This window comes from Ranitomeya variabilis, chromosome 4, assembly GCF_051348905.1.
Source record: "Ranitomeya variabilis isolate aRanVar5 chromosome 4, aRanVar5.hap1, whole genome shotgun sequence".
NCBI lineage: Eukaryota > Metazoa > Chordata > Amphibia > Anura > Dendrobatidae > Ranitomeya > Ranitomeya variabilis.
This window is the reverse complement of record NC_135235.1, coordinates 738,273,757-738,292,112: the sequence shown is the minus strand read 5'-3', so window position 1 is coordinate 738,292,112 and position 18,356 is coordinate 738,273,757. Positions and strand designations below refer to the sequence as shown.

The following is an 18,356-nucleotide window of genomic DNA, read 5'->3' as shown; positions in this document are numbered from 1 at the left end:
GTGGCCGGGTTGTAAAATGTAATGTGTGACTGTGATACCTGGTCTGGTGAACTCCTTTAGTGCCATCAGACGTACCATCGCCCCCTTAGTGGCGGAGCGGCAGTACTGCAATGACCAGGACTCTGGAGCGCTGCACTTACACAGAGACACCTTTTCTTGGGCCATGGTGTTACCTGCTGTTCTGTGGTGTAAGATGGCAAGAGGAATAATCCAGTAGATGGTTCAGAATCAGGAGGGCAGAGAAAATATCAAATCAGAAGACACGAGTAGTCATTAAATGGCCAGGGAAACAATAGGAAAGAAGCAGGGACCTGAGCACAGAGGACTGAACCAGAGGAGAGCAAGACTATATCTGGCAGTTTTCGGCAATATGCTTCAAGCTTTAGTAGGGTGTAGTGCTTTCCAGATGGCTGAAGGAGGGCGCAGAGTACTTCAGCTGGACAGTACACACCCGTACTGCCAGACTGGATGTAACTACTGTGTGACGGGGTGTATGGCAGAGCAAGAAGGGACAACAGACCAAGGGATGATTCAACAGATTTATTATCAAGAACGCTGGAACAACACATGCAGGTAGATCTACAGAGTCCACAATTAGTCCAACGGAACAGGTTCGGGGGGGCACCTCCCGATAATCCTTGTGCCAGCTAACAAAACAATAGTCCACACGAGTCCAAGGGATCCCAAAACAATCCCACGAACGACGAGATATGTCCTCAGCTCAAGTCTCGCCCTGTTCGCCTCTCGTAGTCACAGATGGACGTGGGGTCTTGCCTCAGCTAAGAATCCCCACTCCTTCTCCTTCAAAGTTCAACTCACATCTGATCTCAAAATAAGAATAGATTGTCTGAGCTCCTGGGATCCGCCCATGAAGGGGGGTAGGGGTCACACCTTCTATTCAATGGTTGGGTCCATCAGAAGATTCTAGACTAGTGGGCTCCGCTTAGTCTAGCTAGTATGTACATTTGACTAGCCACCTGCTGTGAGGAACAATGGCTATTCCTTCACTAGTTGACAGCTTAATTAAATTATAGCCTAGGGCTGCAAGTATTGGGGGAAGGAGACATTGTTACAGGTGAACTCCCAGCACAAGAAAATACATATATTACAGCTAATAGAAACCAGAGAACAGTTACATACATCAAATGGCATATTATTCAAATACAGGACAGGGCAAAAGTACATATCATGACAATCCCTTCCCCTCCAAATTTGTGTACGTACTAGGGATCTCTACAGGTCGCTGGTTAAGTACACACAGGCAGAGCGTAACTTACATGTGGCTTCATGCAGCCACGAATTGGCATCGTAGCTCTCCCACATCATTGCCCCGGAGAACATCTGCAGGCAGACCACCCATCACCCCAACCACACATCGCCTGACCCCAAAACCAAAGTTCAGATCCACAGTGGCTGTGGGAATAGTCCTCCATTGTCCACCAGCCAGTTCAATGACAATCCCAGGTCCTCTATGGATTGCCTCAGGCCGAACCACTCGGGGATCAGCCAGTGTGAGGAAAGCCCCCGAGTCACAAAATCCGATAAGTCTCTGTCCATCCAGCACGACCTCCTGCAAGTGCTTACCTCGATGAGCAGAAGTCGTCATAGCTGCAGGTCGCACACCATAAACTCCTTGTGGTGCAACATGGGTGGGTGAGGCACTAGGCCAGTCCTCACGTAGTGGTGACACGTCTTCCTTCATGGCACTTGGCTGTACATAATTAATAATACGACTGGGTACAGGATCAATCCTCATTTGAACAGCTGGGCAGGAGGCTTGCAGATGCCCCGGCTGCCCACATCGATAGCATCTGTGCTGGGTCTCACTCCATCCAAGGCGTCCTCTTGGGCGAGGGGTAAGGGAACCTGGAGGCCGGCTCCCACCTGAAGGTGCTGGAGGGGTTTGAGGACGACTCCTCCATGAGCTGGCTGGGCATGAGGCCTGCAGATGCCCCGGATGCCCACAACCATAACACCTGCGCTCTGCTACTTCCTCTCCTCGTCGTATTCCAGAAAACGCAGTAGAAGCAACTGGAGGCACATTTACACGGGTATCAGCATGAGATGGTGGCTTAGAGGAATGGGCAACAATGGGGACAGAAGAACTGGGGGCCACCGGTGTTGTAGAGCTGGTAGGCCTCTCTCGATCCTCTAACAGAACCCTCCAATGAGGCTTGATGGTGAGAGCCTCATCAGCAAGAGATGCAGCTTCTTCCACTGTCGCTGGTCTCCTCTCACGCACCCATTCCCTGATCTCAACGGGGCACTGGGCAAAGAATTGTTCTTTTAGGATAACCTGGAGAAAGGTGTTCCAGGTTAAGGCCTCCTCTGCCTCCAGCCAGCGATGACATATTTGTTTGAGTATGAGCATATATCTTAAAAGACACTTCCCCATCACAGGCTAAAGTACGGAACTGAGTCCTGTAAGTGTTTGGCATCACAGCATAATGTTCGAGAATAGTTTGTTTAATCTCCGCATACTCACAGTTCCCCCAAGGGTCCATAGCTCTATAGGCTTCAGCAGCTCCACCCTCTAAGAGCCCCACAAGACGTCTGACTCGCTCCCTTTCCGGGACTTCCATTAATCGACACTGATGCTCAAAGTCCTGGAAGAAGCCCTCAATGTCGCCTGCAGCCTCATTAACCGGCTTGAAGTCTTTGCGGGACACTCTGGGGAGTTCCCTCATGGTGGGTGCTGGGGTTACAGTCTGTCTGGAGCTTCTAGCTGCTTCCAAAGCGATCCGCCTCTCCAGCAATGCCATCTCCTGAGCTCTGTCCTCGGCTCTGTGAATGGCCTCCCTCTCCCTCTCCCTCTCCTCGGTTCTGTGAGTGGTCTCCCTCTCCCTCTCCTCGGCTCTGTGAATGGCCTCCCTCTCCCTCTCCTCGGCTCTGTGAATGGCCTCCCTCTCCTGAGCTCTGTGAATGGCCTCTCTCTTATCGTCTATGGTGGCCTCCTCTCCCAGCACTGCCATCTCCTCCTCGTACCACACAACCCACTGACTTTTTTGGGTATTTACCTCTGGCTGCAGTCTTTCCTCCATTTGCTGTGAGGATCCTTCCTCAGCGTCATCTTGCAGGCGAACTCCTTCCAAAGCCTCAATTAGCTGCTCCTTGGAGAGCCCCTTGTAGCTGACTCCCAGTTCACGGGCCTTTGTTTGTAAGTTCACCACAGTCCAGTTCTTGTACTCTGCAGTGCTGGTTCCCGATGTTGGGCCGTTGTCCTCCATTCCTTCTGCTCTGATCCCACTGCTTGCCACCAGTTTGTGACGGGGTGTATGGCAGAGCAAGAAGGGACAACAGGCCAAGGGATGATTCAACAGATTTATTATCAAGAACGCTGGAAAAACACATGCAGGTAGATCTACAGAGTCCACAATTAAACCAACGGAACAGGTTCGGGGGGGCACCTCCCAATAATCCTTGTGCCAGCTAACAAAACAATAGTCCACACGAGTCCAAGGGATCCCAAAACAATCCCACAAACGACGAGATATGTCCTCAGCTCAAGTCTCGCCCCGTTCGCTTCCGCAGTCACAGATGGACGTGGGGTCTTGCCTCAGCTAAGAATCCCCACTCGTTCTCCTTCAAAGTTCAACTCACATCTGATCTCAAAATAAGAATGGATTGTCTGAGCTCCTGGGATCCGCCCATGAAGGGGGGTAGGGGTCACACCTTCTATTCAATGGTTGGGTCCATCAGAAGATTCTAGACTAGTGGGCTCCGCTTAGTCTAGCTAGTATGTACATTTGACTAGCCACCTGCTGTGAGGAACAATGGCTATTCCTTCACTAGTTGACAAAGCTTAATTACATTATAGCCTAGGGCTGCAAGTATTGGGTGAACTCCCAGCACAAGAAAATACATATATTACAGCTAATAGAAACCAGAGAACAGTTACATACATCAAATGGCATATTATTCAAATACAGGACAGGGCAAAAGTACATATCATGACATACTGGTCCCAGTAAACTAATCTTAGTGGCTGGACAGGGCCTGCGCCACCCAAAGCTTCTGATTCTGATGTCTTCTCTATCATCAGTGCTGCCTGCAGAATGAATAAGGCGGTATTTGGTGACAGAAGCAGACGTTGCAACAGCAAATCCCAGATGAGATTAATGAGGACATTCTATTTGCAAAAGCCCTAATATGATTAAAAAAAAGCAATAAAACAGTGCAGTAGAAATCCCCATAAAGTGACTCGATTTTGGAAATTATAACCCTCAGTGAATTAATCTATAGACGTATTGACTATCTTGACTCCACAGGCACTTTCTGGAAATTAGCACTTAGGGGATGTTGGAGAGTGAAAATTACACATTTGCCATTTTATTCCCCAACACATAGTGCCCAGATTGTGCCCCAGGAGACACACTCACCATAAATTAACCCCTTCATGACCCTGGGTATTTTCGTTTTTCGCTCCCCTCCTTCCCAGAGCCATAACTTTTTTATTTTTTTCCGTCAATATGGCCATGTGAGGGCTTATTTTTTTGCGGGACGAGTTGTACTTTTGAACGACATCATTGGTTTTACCATATAGTGTACTAGAAAACGGGGGGAAAAATTCCAAGTGCGGTGAAATTGCAAAACAAGTGCAATCCCACACTTGTTTTTTGTTTGGCTTTTTTGCTAGGTTTAATAAATGCTAAAACTGACCTGCCATTTTGATTCTCCAGATCATTACGAGTTTATAGATAACCAAACATGTCTAGATTTTTTTTTTTCTAAGTGGTGAAAAAAAATTCCAAACTTTGCTAAAAAAAAATAAATGTGCCATTTTCCGATACCCGTAGCGTCTCCATTTTTCGTGATCTGGAGTCGGGTGAGGGCTTAATTTTTTGCGTGCTGAGCTGACATTTTTATTGATACCATGTTGGTGCAGATACGTTCTTTTGGTCGCCCATTATTGCATTTTACTGCAAGGTTGCGGCGAACAAAAAAAAGTAATTCTGGCTTTTCGAATTCATTTTTTTTTTATTGATAGATCGGGCGATTCTGAACGCGGTGATACCAAATATGTGTAGGTTTGATTTTTTTTTTTATTGTTTCATTTTAAATGGGGGGGGGAAGGGGGGTGATTTAAACTTTTATATTTTTTTTTATTTTTTTTCATATTTTCGTAAACATTTTTTTTACTTTTGCCATGCTTAAATAGCCTCCATGGGAGGCTAGAAGCTGGGACAACTCGATCGCCTCTGCTGCATAGAGGTGATGCGCAGATCACTGCTATGCAGCAGAATTACAGGATTGCTATGAGCGCCGATCACAGGGTGATCCGGCATCAACAACCATAGAGGTCTCAAGGAGACCTCTGGATGTCAGGCCGATGCATCGTTGACCCCTGATCACGTGACGGGGGGCAGCGTTTAGCGCATTTCCGGCCGGATGGCCGGAAGCGGTAGTTACAGAGGCATTTAACTACTTAATAGCGGCGGGTGGGTCGCGATTCCACCCGTCGCTATTGCAGGCACATGTCAGCTGTACAAAACAGCTGAAATGTCCCGGCTTTGATGCAGACTCACCGCCGGAGCCCGCATCAAAGCAGGGGATCTGACCTCGGACGTACTATCCCGTCTGAGGTCAGAAAGGGGTTAAGTGGGTTCTCACTAAAATAATGTCAAATAGATGGATGCTAAATGTAGTTTGGGTACACTGCAAGACTCAGAAGCGAGAGGGAGATTTGACTTTGGGAGAGCGGATATTGCTGCATTGGTTTATGGGATCTATGTTGCATTTCAAGAACCTTTGAGCCAATAATAATGTGGAAACCTCTGTTTCTCCACTGGCAGATGATGGTCTTGAATGGAGACTTGTTTTCTGTAAGATGAGTAGACATTTTATCAGTATTATTTTTGCCTACATAACATTGGTGTTTTTTTATTGCATATTTGGGAGGCAGAATGAACAAACAGTTGAACACCATGCTCTACTAGTTCATGCTATGAGGTTTTCTATTACACTGTGAACTGTCATTGTCTTGGTGAATAATTCAATATTTTTAAAAAACTTGCAATTTTTACAGACAGCTTAAGTAAAAATGTTAAAAAAAAAAAAAAATTAAGGATATTTTATTTAAAAATGATTTTTTTTTGTCTTAGCAGATGATTGTACCAGGAGATCAGAGGGACAGCTGACATCTTCAGTTTTTAAATCAGACGAGCTTGAGATCCCACAGGATACGATTGAAGTGAATACAATTACTCCAGATATACCATCATCCCTTCACAGCAAAGATCTACCATCTGATCCTTTGAAACAGGTCCTGTCTTCTGATTCATTATCGACTACTAAGGAAAATAAAAATCACACAATAAGCATTAAAAAACTAACCACTCCTAAATCAAAGAAGCTATTTTCACCTTCAGAATATGGAAACCATTTTACCCTCGAAAAGTCTTTCCCTAAACCTCAAAAAAGTCACACAGCGGAGAACAGATTTTCTTGTTCCAAATGTGGAAACTGTTTTAACCGGAAATCAGATCTTGATAGTCACAAGAGCAGTCACACAGGGGAGAAGCCATTTTCCTGTTCAGAATGTGGGAAATGTTTTGCAGACAAATCAACTCTTGGTAAACATCAGAGAAGTCACAAAGAGAAGCCTTTTTCATGTTCAGAATGTGGGAAATGTTTTTTGGTTAAATCAACTCTTCTTAGGCACCATAGCACTCACACAGGGGAGAAGCCTTTTTCATGTTCAGAATGTGGGAAAGGTTTTAACCAGAAATCAAATCTTCTTATTCATCAGAGAACCCACACAGGGGAAAAGCCTTTTTCCTGTTCAGAATGTGGGAAATGTTTTGCAGACAAATCAACTCTTGGTAAACATCAGAGAAGTCACAAAGAGGAGAAGCCTTTTTCATGTTCAGAATGTGGGAAATGTTTTAGCCAGAAATCAGCTCTTCTTATTCATCAGAGAACCCACACAGGGGAGAAGCCTTTTTCCTGTTCAGAATGTGGGAAATGTTTTGCAGACAAATCAACTCTTGGTAAACATCAGAGAAGTCACAAAGAGGAGAAGCCTTTTTCATGTTCTGAATGTGGGAAAGGTTATAAGCGGAAATCAACTCTTCTTATTCATCAGAGAACCCACACAGGGGAGAAGCCTTTTTCCTGTTCAGAATGTGGGAAATGTTTTAGCCGGAAAGAGCGTCTTGATGGCCACCAGAAATCTCACACAGGGAAAAAGCTTTATTCCTGTTCAGAATGTGGGAAATGTTTTGCGATTAAATCAACTCTTCTTAGTCATCACAGAACCCACACAGGGGAGAAGGCTTTTTCATGTTCAGAATGTTGGAAATGTTTTAACCAGAAATCAGGACTTCTTATTCATCAGAGAAGCCACACTGGGGAGAAGCCATTTTCCTGTTCAGAATGTGGGAAATGTTTTGCAGACAAATCAACTCTTGGTAAACATCAGAGAAGTCACAAAAAGGAGAAGCCTTTTTCATGTTCAGAATGTGGGAAATGTTATTTGGTTAAATCAACTCTTCTTAGGCACCATAGCACTCACACAGGGGAGAAGCCTTTTTCATGTTCAGAATGTGGGAAATGTTTTTTGGCTAAATCAACTCTTCTTAGGCACCATAGCACTCACACAGGGGAGAAGCCTTTTTCATGTTCAGAATGTGGGAAATGTTTTAACCGGAAATTTACTCTTAATTATCATCAGAGAATCCATACAGGGGAGAAGCTTTTTTCATGTTCAGAATGTGGGAAAGGTTTTAACCAGAAATCATATCTTCTTATTCATCAGAGAACCCACACAGGGGAAAAGCCTTTTTCCTGTTCAGAATGTGGGAAATGTTTTGCAGACAAATCAATTCTTGGTAAACATCAGAGAAGTCACAAAGAGGAGAAGCCTTTTTCATGTTCAGAATGTGGGAAATGTTTTAGCCAGAAATCAGCTCTTCTTATTCATCAGAGAACCCACACAGGGGAGAAGCCTTTTTCCTGTTCAGAATGTGGGAAATGTTTTGCAGACAAATCAATTCTTGGTAAACATCAGAGAAGTCACAAAGAGGAGAAGCCTTTTTCATGTTCAGAATGTGGGAAATGTTTTAGCCAGAAATCAGCTCTTCTTATTCATCAGAGAACCCACACAGGGGAGAAGCCTTTTTCCTGTTCAGAATGTGGGAAATGTTTTGCAGACAAATCAACTCTTGGTAAACATCAGAGAAGTCACAAAGAGGAGAAGCCTTTTTCATGTTCAGAATGTGGGAAAGGTTATAAGCAGAAATCAACTCTTAATAAACATCAGAGAAGCCACATAGGGGAGAAGCCCTTTTAATTACAGGGTTGTCCATTACTAGGTAAACCCCTTGTCATTCCTCGTGTTTGGCCTCATTAAAATAAAAACACTGATACTTACCTTCCACGCCAGGCCATTCCAGTGGTGTCATCACTCTTGCTACAGGGGCTCATGTGAGGTTGTTACATAACACGAGCCCTGCACTCAATCAGCACCACCTTAGTATGTATTTAATATCAACAGGAAGCCAGGTTGGCGGCTGTTATCTGACTTCCTCTTATTGTTCGATTAGTCCAAAGGTGGTGACAGTGACACTATCGCTGATTGGGCGCAGGGCTCACATGATGTAACAACCTCACATGAGCCCCGGGACCGCAAGTACTGACACCGGTGGAAGACTCCTGCATGGACGTTTGTGTGTTTTTATTTTAACAGGACCAAACATGAGGCATTAGAAGGGATTGTCCTAGTAGTGACATTCAAAAATTACTCAGGAGAGAAACTAGATATTATTGACAAATTGTACAAAAACATATACCAGACTGTATAAATGAGAAAGGGAAATTGCACTAAAACTTACTGTATTTTTTGGACTATAAGACACACTTTTAACAAGAAAAAAAGTTTGAAAAATTAGTGAGTGTGTCCTAATGACTGGAGGAAACTTCCTGTGACAAATGTGTCCTTCCTGGTCACTGAGAGAACTGCTCTCTGTCTTCCAACCCCACACCTAACTGATTGGTACTGGCAGGAGAGGAAGGTACCAGGAACTGCACAGAGGCTGCATATCCTGAGTGAGCAACTGTAGAACCTTCCACCTGACTTGCTCAAGGACCTTTCAGATCATGTAATCAATCACATGACCTGGAAGGAACAGCAAAATGGAGTAATGTATATGGAGCGCCCCCAGACACAGGACCACAGAGTACGCAGTACCGGGTCTCTTCTTCTGCGGTTCTGGCGATGTCACGGTGGCTAGACCCCGGTCCGTGACCCTGCTAAGGGGCGTCCAATAAAAGATGTAGGTGGTGGTGCGTGGTGCAGGTGACGATGAATAACGAGGACACAGGGTTGCAGTCTCTTTACCTCTTTACTGAAGGCTTCAGGATCCTCAATCCTCAAGCACTGCTAATCGAGCTGGCTGATGGCACATCCCGAATTCCCTTTGCAGGTGGAAATCGGTGCCTACCAACTAGCGCTGTGTGTTGTAGTCCTTCTCGGCTGAGCACCACGGGATAGTCCTCACAACTGTTGTGTCTGTTTCTGATGTTCCCTCACAACTGATTCTGATGTTCTTCTCCGTCCCCAGATGATATGGCTAGGACGCATCCGTATGACGGGTAGGCCTGGAGTTCTTCCGGGACCCTAGAGTCGCCCCTCTCCCACTGTTGCCCCGTATGTCTGCTTAGGTGATTTAGGTGAGACAGCCCGCCTATAACTGACTGTCCTGCCGCTGTTTGAAGTAATGCTTGGAGCCCAATACTTCCTCGGCGTTCCGGCCACCGGCTACACGCCTCAGTAGGATGTTGCCTCGGTCTTACAGCACGACTCCTACTGGCTTTATCTCCTTGTTGCTTTGATCTCGTTTCTCACTCTTCACAATAAACCTTGCTTCTTGTCCTTTCTTTGGGTACTGCTGCAATTAAGTGCAGGCGCGGTCCCGTAACGTTCTCTTCTAGTCCGCTAGGTCTCTGCCAGGATCCCACCTTTGACAGGGACCCTTCTGAGTCTCTCCCCGCAACACCCCCTGCCACGGTATGTTGCCTGTTCAATCCCCAGTCAGCTTCTCTCTAACTTTCGGTCCAACCCCCAGTTTTACCAGATTGTGAGGAGTGGCCTAATGCATAGTGCCCTTAGCTCCCCCTGGAGGCCTGACTATGAAGTGTATTGGTGTCTGTGATACCTGGTCAGGTGAACTCCTTAGGTGCCATCGGACATACCAGCACTCCCCTTAGCGGCGGAGCGCCAATACTGCAACGACCAGGACTCTGGAGCGCTGCACTCCCCCCCGGTTAAATCCAGTACTCCCGGACTGGGAAGAAAACAACAATACATGTCAGCAAAAAGACATACAAATTTTAAAATGCAATAACAAGTAGTAAGTAATATTAACAGTGCTTCCCTTTATGGGAGGTGAGGACTCTTTAAACGTTACAAACAAAACATGGTTAAATATTTTGAGATAACATACTATAAATATCTCCTATTACCCAGCCGGGTATTCTACTAAGTGCAAATGCTGAACAATAATTTAACTTTGCCTCTAAGGACGTATAAGCTGAATCCACTAAAGGCCTACTACCAATAAACCAACTTTTCTTTAAGGGCGTATAAGCTGAACCCACTAAAGACCTACTTATAAAATACTACAATACTAATCAACTTTTTCCTAATTTTTCCAACTTTACTTTCACAGGACCGCCTGTCTATTTGCCCAGGCCTACTGCCTCTCGCTCTGGTGCAGGACCGCCTAGTTCCTCGTCTGGGCCTACTGCCTTTCTTCTGCTATACACAGTATAGAACTTATAAACCTTCACTCAGATCACTGAGCCATCTCTGTATGGCTCCTAGGAGGACTCACCACCCAACCTCCACGGGTTCACTTCCTGTCCTCATTCTCTAGCACATTATTAACCATTTAAATAACTACATACTCTTTTTGTAAACATCACTACTATCTTAAAGGCAACATTATTCTTAAGTACAACATGTGAACATTCCCTTTAAGAGGGACTCCAGTTTCTTTGAGGTAGTGCAACTTCTCAAGTTGCGAGTTCGTTTGCAGCAGGAACTCCTGTACTGTTTCCAGGAACAGTTTCTTCGCAAAGAGTCTTTTTTCTTGTAAAACCAGTAGGGGCACCTTTAGTAAGGGCAAACTATTTACAATAAGTTTGTAATCATGCATTGTCCATGATTCAGCAGTTCTTGGTAACTTGTGCAAAAATAGAAAAACAAAAGCAAAACAAAAAGCAATAGGGATCCCGGGTCAACTAAGGGATCCCTTTAAGAGATAACCCTGGTCGGGTTATAGCAGCAGAAAACACAAAAGGACAAACCGTTAACTATGTACAGTTTGCAGAACTTTAAGGCTTCATTCTGACTGATTAGGAGGTGGTCTCCTTCCGGGCTTCACTTGGCAAACGGCCCGTGGTGGTATAGGGAGACCTGATCCCCGTCCAGGCAGCGACAGCACCCCTCCCTTGGCCACCCTCCTCAACCGAGAGTGAGCACGCCCCACAGGTACACGGTGGGTCGAGATATCCTGGGGTTCCGTTACCTTTTCCGCAGGGAGTTTGTCCTCCAAGGTCCCAGCCGCAACCTGGAGGGTGATGCTCCGCTGAACGCCCCGAGCCATCCAGCCGACCTCCCTCCTCCATCGGGTATAGGTCACTGCGTCTCTGGGTTCCAAGTCGCGGTCCTTGTCATACCTTCCACCGCAGGACTCCACTTCCCTCCAGTCAACGCGGACTTGCAGTGGCTCTCCAATCTCCTGAATAACTCCCCTTCCTTCCCGGGAGTTAAAGAAAACCACCACTCCCCAGTGTGACGGTGGGACCTTCTCAGCATCCGTCAGGTCGATCTGGGCCGCAGGTTGAGGTCTATTCCTCCACGCTGTCATCAGGCACCGCAGGTGTTCTGCCTCCGGCAGGATTCTCAAGCCCTGTGCCTGCAGCTCACACTCTGCCGCGGCCGGGACGGAGGAAGCAGGGGACACTGGAGATAGGCGGACCTCCATAGGCTGGCCCAGCCGAGCGGTCACCTGAGCGTCGGCTTCCCGGCGGCATGCTATCTGTCGGGCCTCAGCTGCTGTCACACACTCCTCAGACGGCGGCCGGCTAGGTCCGCCCGGCGGTAACTCCGTGAGGGCCAGTCCCTGCAACGATGGCGAATCTGGGGCTGTGACGGGTAGTGCAGCCTCATGCTGGGTCAGGTCGTCCCCATGCGGTGCTTCCGACGTCGCCATCTTTGCCTCCTCCTCGGTGTCTTCTTCCCGTGCTCTCTTTTGTGGGCGGCCCCGTCTCCATGGTCTCCACCCCCCATAGAGAATGAGAAGGTGTACCTCAGCTGCTGACGGACACGTCCTCAGGATGCCACAATACTTAGACTGGGCGGCCATTGTCTTTCGCGCTCTTCATCTTGTTATCGCCCACTTCAGCGCCCTTCTTCTTCTCCTGCGCTCTCCCTAGCGCTGCAATGGCGGCGGTTTTTGGCGGCAAATGGCGATACACAGTCCTTGCAATAAATCACTGTTCAAGCACAATTCAATCACAGTTCCAAGGCACACATGACCTGATTTGTCAGGCTTAAGTAGATCCTGTTCGTGACGCCAAGTTTGGAGCGCCCCCAGACACAGGGCCACAGAGTACGCAGTACCGGGTCTCTTCTTCTGCGGTTCTGGCGATGTCACGGTGGCTAGACCCCGGTCCGTGACCCTGCTAAGGGGCGTCCAATAAAAGATGTAGGTGGTGGTGCGTGGTGCAGGTGACGATGAATAACGAGGACACAGGGTTGCAGTCTCTTTACCTCTTTACTGAAGGCTTCAGGATCCTCAATCCAGAGCACTGCTAACCGAGCTGGCTGAGACCGGCCAGTCCAATGGCACATCCAGAGTTCCCTTTGCAGGTGGAAATCTGTGCCTACCAACTAGCGCTGTCTGTTGTAGTCCTTCCCTACTGAGCACCATGGGATAGTCCTCACAACTGTTGTGTCTGTTTCTGATGTTCCCTCACAACTGATTCTGATGTTCTTCTCCGTCCCCCAGATGATATGGCTAGGACGCACCCGTATGATGGGTAGGCCTGGAGTTCTTCCGGGACCCCAGAGTCACCCCTCTCCCACTGTTGCCCCCTATGTCTGCTTAGGTGAGACAGCCCGCCTATAACTGACTGTCCTGCCGCTGTTTGAAGTAATGCTTGGAGCCCAATACTTCCTCGGCGTTCCGGCCACCGGCTACGCGCCTCAGTAGGATGTTGCCTCGGTCTTACAGCACGACTCCTACTGGCTTTATCTCCTTGTTGCTTTGATTTCGTTTCTCACTCTTCACAATAAACCTCGCTTCTTGTCCTTTCTTTGGGTACCGCCGCAATGAAGTGCAGGCGCGGTCCCATAACGTTCTCTTCTAGTTCGCTAGGTCTCTGCCAGGATCCCACCCCTGACAGGGACCCTTCTGAGTCTCTCCCCACAACGGGATGTTGCCTGTTCAATCCCCAGTCAGCTTCTCTCTAACTTTCGGTCCAACCCCCAGTTTTACCAGATTGTGAGGAGTGGCCTAATGCATAGTGCCCTTAGCTCCCCATGGAGGCCTGACTATGAAGTGTATTGGTGTCTGTGATACCTGGTCAGGTGAACTCCTTAGATGCCATCGGACGTACCAGCACTCCCCTTAGCGGCGGAGCGCCAATACTGCAACGACCAGGACTCTGGGGCGCTGCATATATACATTCTATGTGTATGCAAATGTTCATATGTAGCAGAGCTGTGTGTATGTAAGTGTGCGTATTTAGGAGAACTTTGTATATCTATGCGTACAATATGGAGCAGAAATGTGTGAGTACGTACATGTCTCTCACGAAGAAAAATCTCAATTATTCATATTTAGATACTTTATTTATACCTTATTAAAAAGGAACTACTTGATATGATCCTGATCAGAAAAACTTTACAAATTGGCATTATAGAAATGAAAAACTGTATATAATTCCTATGGCATATACATTAAATCACGTGTTAAAAGTTAGGTGGAAAGGGGTATGGAGCCTCAATCATTTCCCCATTAGTTATTCATCTTTATGTACCCTTCCTTGCCACAGAGGTTGGCACCCTAAATTGAGCATGCAAGTTGTGGCGCCCCACTTACCGTCTTCTTACCCTGATTAACCCTAGAACGTCCTCAGTACTACAACCCCTCACAGCATGAAAAAGTTAAACCAAACATAGTTTTGTCAAATAGTCATCTGAAGAGATATCTGTAAATAAAGTGATAATGTGTTAACCAACAATATTTCTTATACTACATAAGAGGCCCCTTCAATATTTACAGAGGTATAATTCAGATATTTAGGACACCAAAAGATAGTGTCCATGCCTCTAATAAGGTGCCAATAGTGCCACATTGTTGTCACAGAGAAGTAAAGTGACCACGCATGAAATTCACACATAGAAGGAGCGTTATAGGTAGTATAAGCTATGTGTGAATTTCATGCGTGGTCACTTTACTTCTCTGTGACAATACTGTAGCACTATTGGCACCTTATTAGAGGCACGGACAATTTATTAATTTATTTCATGAGTATTTGAATTACACCTCTGTAAACATATAAAGCTTCTTCTATGTAGAACAAGCTATGTTTACAGAGGTATAATTCAAATGTTCATGAAATAAATGGATAAATTGTCCGTACCTCTAAGGTGCCAATAGTGCTACAATATCGTCACCGACAAAACACCTCTTCATCTTGTAAATAGCGAGTCCATTCAAAATGTTGTAGGTTCCAGCTTGTCAGAACAATGTGTCTAGAAACCGCACATAGCTACCATTATATTGCGAACAGGTAAATTGTTTGACATGTGGTAATATAATTTATACCAAAAACAATGATTAATCTGTCTCGTTATATTGGACTTCTATTATTCTGAACACTACTGTATATGTGATTTTTGGTGTGGGGAAATGGCTTCCTCAAGATGAGGATTGGTAAAGAGAATTTCCCAGTGTCTTTTGACTCCTTGGTAAACGCTGCTGGATTGACTATCAAAGGTGCCAATAATATGCATAAATCCACCCTCTGGTTCTCTCCTTGCCAGACTGAGAAGTGGATGTCTGTCTCTCCTCAAAGCATGATTAAAGGCTGCAGTAAAGACATTAGTGGCATATTGTTTGTCATAGAAAATATTAAAATCTCCCCTTCCTCCCTCTATCCTCTCTTTTTTGCAGTGGGACAAAAGCTTGTAATCTAGTGCAGCGCCCCAGAGTCCTGGTCGTTGCAGTACTGTGGCTCCGCCACTATGGGGAGCTATGGTACGTCTGATTGCACTAAGGGAGTTTCTCTGACCAGGTAACACCTCACTACACTTCACACTCCGGCCACCAGGGGGGGTGGTCCTATCTAGTAGGCCACTCCTCACACTCTGGTAAAACTGGTGGGTTGGACAGGAAGACAGGGAGAAGTAGCTGGGAAGAGCTAGTGAGAGGACCTGTCAGGGATGGGATCCTGGCAGACTCCTCAGAGCAGAACTAACCAGTGCACAACGGGAATACAGTAAAGAGGAATTGGGACCAGAAGGAGTCGTGCTGTTAGACCGAGGCAACATCCTTCTGAGGCGCAAACAGTCGGTGGCCGGAACGCCGAGCAAGTAAGAGACTTTAAGTACACTGCAAACCACGGCCGGACAGCTAATTACAGGTTGGCTGTCTCACTTAACACCTAAGCAGACAACGGAGGCAGCTGTGGGAGAGGGGCGACTCTAGGGTCCCGGAAGAACTCCAGGCCTACCCCGTCATACGGGTGCGTCCTACCATATCACCTGGAGGACGGAGAGAACGAACAGTAGAGACAGACAGAAACAGTTGTGAGGACTATCCCGGGAGCTCAGCAGGGAAGAACTACAACACTCAGCGCTAGAAGGTAGACACTGATTCCCACCTGTAAAGAGAACCCCTGATGTGCCTTTGGACCGGCCGGTCTCTGACAACCCAGTTAACAGCGCTCTGGACTGAGGTCTCCAAAACCTTCAGTAAAGAGGTAAAGAGACTGCAACCTGGTGTCCTCATTATTTACCGCGACCTGCACCCCACAACTGCACCATTATCATCATTTATTGCACTGGACGTTCCCCCACTGACAGACAGGGCCACGGACCGGGTCTAGCCACCGTGACAACCCCAGAACTGAGACTCAGAGGCCCGGCTCCGGGTACCCCTCGGCCCTGCGGCGGTGTGGGGGCGCTCCACTAGCTAACACTCGTAAGGTACCGTCACACTCAGCAACGCTGCAGCGATATAGACAACGAGCAGATCGCTGGAGCGTCGCTGTTTAGGTCGCTGTAGAGACGTCAAACACAGCAGCTCCAGAACGATGCAGGAGCAATCCTGTGACGTAAGGGCTACTCACTTATCATTCTCACAGGTCGTCATAGGTCGTTAGCTCCATGTAAATCATTGCTGGCATCGTTGCTTTTGCTGTCAAACACGACGATACAGGCCGATCTGACGACCAAATAAAGTTCTGGACTTCTAGCTCCGACCAGCGATATCACAGCAGGATCCAGATCGCTGCTGCGTGTCAAACACAACGAGATCGTTATCCAGGACGCTGCAACGTCACGGATCGTTGTCGTTCTCTTGGAAAGTTGTTTAGTGTGAAGGTACCTTTAGAAATAGATTACACTGTAGAAAAGAGAAGTGAACCATCCTATCTAACATGCTGGCAGCTCCTTTTGTGAAGTAAAGGCTTCTTGCAGTGTCAACCTGTTGGCCTAATGCATATTGATATGTATGTATTGCAACAACTATTGTTTGTTTAATATGATGTGATTTATATGTCTGCATGCATATTGTTCACATGTCAACAAAGGTAGAAAAAAAAAAGAGTCCTCATTTACAGACAGGATGCTCCTCCTCCCTTCCCTGTGAGCACATTCTTGTGCCTGAAACTGAAAGTAACAGCATATCTCTCTCTCAGAAACCTGATTGATCCTATTCTCATGTTGTATGCTGAATGTTCTTAGTTCTTAATAAATGAACATTCTCTGTTGCTCATTGTGGACATCACGCTGATTAACCCGCTGCTAACACAACCAGGGTGTGTGTTGTGCAAGGACAAAGAGTTATTGCTTGGACAGGTAATTGAGATTTAGAATAGACAGAAGAACTCTTTTCAGAGGACTGGGTGAATAATTAAGACAGGAAAAGGTTTTTGTGAAGTGAGAGGATTAAAGCAAAGACCTCACACCTTAGAGATACTATTGCTTTTCACAGGTGCACATTCCTTTCATCCAAACATCTTCACCAGATGCTTGGCACTGATGGAAAAGCATGAGGCTATGTGCACACGTTCAGGTTTTTTCGCTTTTTTTGTGTGGTTTTTAGCCTTAAAAAAAGCTATCAAAACTCATTAAAAACGCATACATTATGCATCCTATCATTTAGAATGCATTCTGCATTTTTTGTGCACATGATGCGTTTTTTTCCGCAAAAAAAACGCATCGCGGTAAAAAAGCAGTATGTTCATTAATTTTGAGGATTTTCCACGTTTTTCCCGCAATTCTATACATTGGGAAAAAACGCAAAAAAAACGCACAAAAAACGCGGAAAAAAAACACATGCGGATATCTGGCAGAAATGTCCGGTTTTTGGCAGGAAAATTTCTGCAAGAAATCCTGACGTGTGCACATACCCTGAATATTGGGGCTTGTATAAATTGATAGTCATGGGATATACTTTTTTTGCTTCAGAGTTAATCGGGGAAGAATCTGCATGTTTTCTCATAACTAACCCCTGCCTATAAACCACAAATCCATAGAGGCCAGATAACTGACAGCTGCCATGGCATGGCTAAGGTAAAATCCTAATGGAAAGTATGATGGTGATCTCAAACTTCTGCAATCATCAAGAGTGAAGTTATCGCATAAATTGTGGGTTTCATAAAATCCTGAAGGGATGATAACATCCCACAATCCGGCCCACGTGCGGTCATCACAGGATGATGTGTGTGTCACTCAGGTACTGATAAAAGGTCATGATCTTGATTCCTTTAGACAGATACACATTGTGTATGCATGAATCCTATTAGCTGAATGGTACCCAAATCAAAGTGCTCTTCCACTAAGTTGCCTCATCTCTGTGAGTAACGTATTAACTTTCTTCCGCTATTCCTTTTTATTTTATGTAGCTGTATATGCTGTATTTTGTCCCTATTGTAAAATATTTTGTACATATTTGATAAACATTGCCTATCATTTGGATTAAATATAAAACGTAATAGTAGTGTTACTTTTGTTCTGTAAACCACACACCTGAAAGCCAGAACTAGGCCTCCAGTCAGCCTGTATAATAATCGACTGGTGGTGGCGGCGAGTAGTGCTGTGGTTATGATGGAGTTCGCAG

General features: G+C 46.1%; 1 protein-coding gene across 2 annotated transcripts in view; it reads left to right on the top strand.

The window, feature by feature from the left end:
- LOC143767993 (uncharacterized) overlaps positions 1-17,228 on the top strand; it is a 277,579-nt gene extending 260,351 nt beyond the window's left edge. For both annotated transcript variants that reach the window (XM_077256594.1, XM_077256595.1), the window contains exon 20: positions 6,102-17,228. In XM_077256594.1, coding sequence (XP_077112709.1) covers positions 6,102-8,290 — 2,189 coding nt within the window. In that variant the 3' untranslated portion in view covers positions 8,291-17,228. The remainder of the gene's footprint in view (positions 1-6,101) is intronic.
- The last annotated feature ends 1,128 nt before the right edge of the window (positions 17,229-18,356 follow it).